Below are 6,912 nucleotides of genomic sequence, written 5' to 3' on the forward strand. Positions count from 1 at the left end.
CTCGACCCATTGTGAGCCGGTTCTTGCCGATATCGCGTATATCTTCCCGCAAGAAAATTATCGCGCGCCCGAGTTCTTGACCTTACTTGAACGCCTGCCAATACTATCCGGTAAGTCGCACACTTAAATACCGTACCGACGTACAAAAGCGAGAGGTGAAAGAAAATTAAGAGGATAATTAAGACTCCGGAAATTTTAAAAACCGAATAAAGAAATTATAAACTAAGATTTCACTTTAAATGGAGTTTTTATAAATATATTTTAGAAAGAATTTTTTGATAAAAATTGTGTATAGCAATGGAAAAAAAAAATTAAAAAATTCATAAAATCATAAAACTGCTGCTTATCAAAGACAATAAATCTCTAACAAATTCTATATAATTTAGCTAACACAAAAGATAATAAAGTATGCAAGTGAGAAGTCTTTGCTTCAAATTTTGTTGAGTATAAAATGATTATACGCCATATATGTATTAATCTTTCCTTTACGTCCGTGAGAGAATATCTCATCCGACATATTTTAGTATCCACCTTTATAGAATATTGATTAATATTGTAGAACATGATAAACATGAATGCTTCCGCCGACTCAACGACGAAAGAGAGCAAGTATTTATATAGCGATAAGAAAATTATCTCCCACAAGCGGCAACGCTTGGACTCACGTGGCCAGTTGCCAACGCTATATACATAGCAGCCACTCGACCGAAATAACTCCGAATTACTTAGTTTAGAACATACATGCTAAACACTCAAAAGGCGAAATAATTCCGGTATTACGGAATGTGTAAGTTGAAGAATGCGGAAGTATATATTACGGAAAATCTACAATGCACCGCAAAATTTGATTTTTATCTCACGAGTTAATTCTGCGAGTATCAATGTTATTATATTTTTATAGCTGAGTTGTTCATGGTCTATAAACTTAACAAAAAATTTATTTATTGTTTAAATTCAAAATTGGACAGAAATAAGAGATAGTATCCATATTTATATGTTTACTTGTAATAAAATATTACTTATTACTTATTACTTATAATTAGAGAAAAATTTTTATCAAATACTTTTTCTTTCTCGTTCTCTTTCCTTCCGCTAATAATAAAAAATTTGTGTTTAAATTTGTTAAAAATATATTTACTTTTATAAAAACTCGGTGCTTCATAAAACTATAAATAGATATTAAAAGAGATCTAATTGAAAATTCCAGTTATCCTTCTTTGTATTTACAATTTTTATTTACACGCTAGAGTGGAATCATAAAAGCAATGTATACAGCAAAAAGTGGCAGTTTTTTTACAAAATATGAAGCAAAGAACTCACAGAAATGCTGGCAAAATTAAATAAATCATAGAAAAAAATTGTTAATATAATTCTATAAAATTTCAGTACTTTTCTCTCTCTCTCTCTCTTTCTCTCTCTCTCTCTCTCTCTCTCTCTCTCTCTTTCTTATTAATATTAAGTGTCTTAAATTTTTCATATTATTAATATAATAATTAATAAATTATTACATAACATTTTTATTTCTCTCTTTATTATTTCTTAAAAATAAAAAAATAGAGGATAGTAGAAAGTAGATGGAAAAATCAGAAATGCCCCGTTTGTAACAGAAAAAGATACAAAAGACAAAGAATAATAAAATTGCCGTTGATATAGCAAATAATCGGTCATCCAAAACGAAAAATGTTCTTAATATGTGGCTAACAATATTGTTAATTCAATAATAAATTGTTGTCAACGAGAGATGCGTGCTGACAATTGATAACAAAACACTGCCGTTACGATGTGTGTTTAACACTTTCTCATATGATTCTGATTTAATACTTGGATTATAATTGGTGCGACTTTCATTTTTTTGTTGCCGCATCAACGATAGAGATAATAAAACTGCCATCTTCCGTGTAATTTTCACTTTCTCGAAAAATTTTCACCACTCGTTTAAAAGTTACTTTCGCATTCACGGCGAGCTATAATAGCTTCGCTAGATATCATATTAAATGATAGCGGTAAATGCAAATAATGTCGTTCTCTGCTAAATATTACACACTCTTATGCAAATATACAATTCTAATCAAAAGTTTCACTACTTTCACTGAAAATAGAGTTTTCTTGTCTTTTTATTAACACTTGTTTATGATAATTTAGTTGTATAGTAATAATTTAGCTATATAATAATAACATTAACTAACATTAACTTCCTCTACAAATTTTCAGCTTGAAACACTGTTCTGTGCTACAAGACTGATTGCCTTATCACTGATCTAATGGATGATTACTCGCTATCAGATACCCTAATAAATACGCATCAATGTTAGAAATTTGAAGCATGAATCGTGATACACATTGTGATTGCAAATTCCAATCATATCCGTTATTTCCGAGAATATCCGTTATTACTATTTGAGTTCTTTCAATTAATTTGAAATATTTACCATACCAAAAGCATTAATAGATGTCGAATGTTATAAGTAAGTATAAATTAATTCCACTAAATTATTGTATTATTAATAGATGATAAAATCTAAAAAATTCTGTCAAATATTAAGTCGAATTTTACTTAAACTCTGTTTTAAATCTTATTATTGGAATACATTTAATATCAAACATGCCTAGTTGCAAAAAGAAATAGCTTAAATTTCGATAACGGAAGAATCAACTCTGATTTAATAAATGCATAAAGCACAAAAATGCAAATTCTAGGACATCCTGTGCGTCCTCGCAGTTAAGTAATATAAATACAAATATCGCGTGAGGTAGATAATACAATCGCGCGTTTTATTTTCCTAGGGAGTGTACTAAAAATTCGCTTTCTGCACGCGTACCCGGCACGCAGGATGAGGGAGGAGAAGTTGGGAAGGGAAGATTTATTGGAGCGGCTCGAAGCCGCGGAGTTGCTAATTGCGTTTGCTACTGTGTGCAGGAAAGTGTATTCTCGTTACGCCGCTCAGGTTTTCAATTACGGGCTGACCGACCGGCCGGGCCCGCGTTTCAGGATGATTATCAGGCTACCATTATTTCCGGTACTTCCGCCGAGTCCTACGATATGTTTATGCCAATTACGGACGTCGGTGGAATCGCGCAGCTAACGGAATAATCTTTCGGATGACATCCGGGCAAATGAGCCACGAACACGCGCCGTTACTATTGCGACGGCGCACCACAATTACTATGCGATAATAGATCGATAGCATTGCTGGGGAATGCAGCGATAACGAACAAGGCCAATGCGCGCCGATGATTGAACATCTGTTACGTTTGTCTGTATTTTATAATCGAGAAAGATTAATAAAGCGTTGATTGATTTCGTATTCACGTATTCGCTATTAAATGCGCGATATACGATTCCGAAAGTCAATCACATAACGGTCAACGAACTTTTGCGATCGTCATATTTCTTGTCGAATCTCATCCAATCAAATCTTGTCGCGTGACCGAACACCCGAAATAGTCTGCGCGAAACTGACGGAGCCGTGTGGATTTTTCGAACGCGCAGCTGCGGGACCGTAATAAAGTTTCGCGCCGGTCGAATTTGTACATGCACATAACTTGTCGCCAGTGAGTACATATCCGAGGCCCGATGAAGTTCGTTAACTTTGCAACGCGGCGGACCCGTTCGTTCCCGCTGCGAATTATGGCGAGCATCGCGTTTATTGTCAACTGCACACGAGGCACGAAGCAAGCGCGCTCGCTCTCTCTCTCTCTCTCTCTCTGTGAAAACGAGGCTTAACGCGCAACGGGGGATCGAACCCTCCCTGCACCCTGAAGGGCTTCCAACCCCTTTTCATGAGAGAGGAGATAGCGTAGCTCTCCTCTGTCCCCTTTGCTTGGTCTCTGTTCAAACCCTAGGCGAGAGTTGCGTGTACCCCCGGTAAACTCCACCTGAATCATCCAATTCAGCAACAGCCCTTCAAGAAGAGATTAACGCGCCACGCTGTGGCACAAAGAAAAACCAGCTTGAGGAAGCTGGCAAATCCAGATATCTCACCGCGTAATTGCTCTATTGAGAATGCAAAATTTTCGAGAAGCACGACTCTGTCAGAATCAGGAGGAAAAGTGCCCCAAAGAGATGAACGTATTGCTTGACGTTAACTCTTGAATACTCTTAAATGGCTAAATTTGGTAATAGAAAAATTAAATTGTATGACCACAATAATAGAAACCATCAAACAAATACAAAAAAGTAATTTTTTATAATATCCTGTAATATCCATTTTGCAGATAAAAAATATTTCCTTGGAGTTTTAAGATTTTTGAAAAATAATATTATTTTTTCACAATAATAAAATTAAATAAAATATTTAAATTTATCATTTAAAAATTTCATTATTTTCTTATAAAAAATTATCAAGTTTTCAACATTAAATATTTAAATATTATTTAAAATAACGATTTTTTTGTATTGAGTAACGATTTTGTAACAATATTGCTAAACTGTTTTTATATATATAAATAATATCTTTCTTTAGAATGATATTAAAACGAAACTGCTACTCTAGAGCATATATTGTCTATAATTACAGTATTCAGATTACGAAATACTTTTGTTTTGATTTGAACATCTTTTGAATAAATACATTAAATACTATTCAACTGTAGACGAATATATAAAAAGATAAAGAAATAAAACTCACTCAAATAAGGATTGTAGGGCGACATTCAGTTTTTATCGTGGAATAAAAAATATTTTGTGCATGCTAAAGTCATATTCAGTAGCATCATGGACTAAGCAGCATTAAGCGTTAAATATGGGATATGGTCCAAATATGAGAACGATATAAGTATAATAATCTCGAAAATAATATGAGCGAGGACTGCGCTAACAGATAGACTTATCTCGACGGGACTCGCCAACTTCTAAACCTCTCTGAGACTTAATATTCTCTTTCCTTCTTTGTCTTCTTCTTTTTTCACGAATAAGCATAATTCGACGCCGAGCAAAGCATCCACTACATAAAAAGTTAAGAGTCGGTGTCTATTTAACTTGATAACCTGGTTTTATGGAATTCGTTACGTTATACGGACGTATATTTAATAAAAAGCTTATTAAAAATTGCTCTTATTACATACTCTTAGCAAAAATTACAAGCATTAACGTCACAAATAAATATGTATAAAAAAATGCATTTCTGTTCTGTGTTACATTCATATTTATGTAAACTATTGTAAACCAATCTGCTTGAATATTGAATATATAATATATAATGAAATAACATTTATATAAAAAAAAATTAAAAACTTTTATGAAATTATTTACTTTGTGTCAGAAGAGAGTACTTTCTTATTATGAACGTTTTAAATAATTTTTCCGTACTAAAACTTTTAAGAAAAAATAAAAAGACAATTTATATCTTTACATAAAATTTGTTGTAAGAATTTTAGTACATTTTGCTGAAATATTAATAACGTATAAATTCTTTTTCAAATTTAAACATTGTATAGATATATATTATACTTAAATAAATCTCTTTTCCTTAAAATCTCGATAATTAAATTTTAAATTAGTAAAGTAAAAATCCTAAAATAAAAATGAGTGCATGAAGATTAATTATTCCCAATATTCTGTACGCTAAAAACAAACATTTTGTTATATGATCTAACGTAGCAGCCACCAACAGCGTTCATACTAGAAGTGAGAAAGAGCCGCTTCTCAACGAGTATCTTACTCGTTTGTCGGCTGTTTGCGAACTATTACGATATTTATGCTCCGACCATTTGCGAGTACCGTTTACGATGTGCAGTAGTAAACCTCGAGAAATCGTGGGACTACAGCTGGTGGCGGTGCCGATTATTTCGCTACATTCTTGCGTCGTCTTCATTAATAGCGAGCATCAAACAAATAGCATCGCTTAACCCTTGGCACTCGCGTGCGCTTCCTTGACTCTTCAACCCGTAATACCGAGGCCCGCGATCGCTAAATGTCGCCGTGTGATCCTCGAATCCGTTAGGACACTGCATGCTGTCCACATTAGACCAATAAGAATCAAAATCAGAGCCACGTATACCGTTAAATGTAGGATAGTAATGCGCTGTTTACCGTTAGACGTAAATAGCGAAATGTGCACAACGTGTCGAACGAAACATAACACAGAATAAACGAAAACAAAGGATTGTCATTATTTTGCAGACATACGTGTATGTACAGCACTTGAGTAAAATAAACACATATAAGATATGAAAGCTAAGTAGATAAGTTTTAAGAAAAGTTTATCCGGCCGATTTGTGGCGCATATATAGAAGAATGCGTATTAAAAATGAAAATTTACTTACAGTACACCATTTCAATTAATTCAAATGTAATGCTATTAAGAAAATAATAAATGCTCTTATTCTTTTAACTTTCAAGTATAAGATTTGAGAAAGTAGATTTCCCTCCTCTACTTGCGTCTTTCGATTCACAGACCAATCTCACATTAACGTCCACTCTCATCTCGTTTCCCCACATCGTCTTTATTCGCGCGAATTATCATGCCATTGTCGCAGCGAGGTGTCACGCCTTTTTTTGCTCCCGCGTGCAAACGCGTGTCGCCGGCGATCAACCACCGTGAATGAGCGTCCGACGAAGAGAGGAGCGAGGGGAAGAAGAAGAGGAGAAAGCGCAGCGCTGTATGCACACGTGTCATTCGCAAGCGACAGCCGCCACGTGCTGCCTGAGCGCTTTCCTCGAAAAATAAACAAAACGTAGCGCCACGTCACGGATTGACGCGCGTTTACATCGCCCGAATTGCTGACATTGCTGGACGTTTCTCTCTTGTTCTCTCTTTTTCTCTAACTATCATTCTCTTTCACTTTCTCCTCTTCTAATTCTCTCTCCTTTTTTCTCTTTAAAAAAAACTCGGACCAGTCCACGTGCGTGCACGTGGTGAGATTTATTATTTGTTACATGTTTCATCTGAGAATCAAGACAAGAGAGCTCAA

The 6,912-nt window shown here is 34.5% G+C and overlaps 1 protein-coding gene across 1 annotated transcript; it reads left to right on the forward strand.

The window, feature by feature from the left end:
• Positions 1–1,447: 1,447 nt before the first annotated feature.
• On the forward strand, positions 1,448–4,233 carry LOC118648229. The gene is made up of 2 exons (XM_036294546.1): positions 1,448–2,465; positions 2,785–4,233. Exons 1-2 carry the CDS (start codon positions 2,450–2,452, stop codon positions 3,081–3,083), a joined length of 315 nt encoding a protein of 104 aa, XP_036150439.1. The 5' UTR covers positions 1,448–2,449; the 3' UTR covers positions 3,084–4,233.
• Positions 4,234–6,912: the final 2,679 nt, after the last annotated feature.

This window comes from Monomorium pharaonis, unplaced genomic scaffold, assembly GCF_013373865.1.
Source record: "Monomorium pharaonis isolate MP-MQ-018 unplaced genomic scaffold, ASM1337386v2 scaffold_307, whole genome shotgun sequence".
Classification (NCBI taxonomy): Eukaryota; Metazoa; Arthropoda; class Insecta; order Hymenoptera; family Formicidae; genus Monomorium; species Monomorium pharaonis.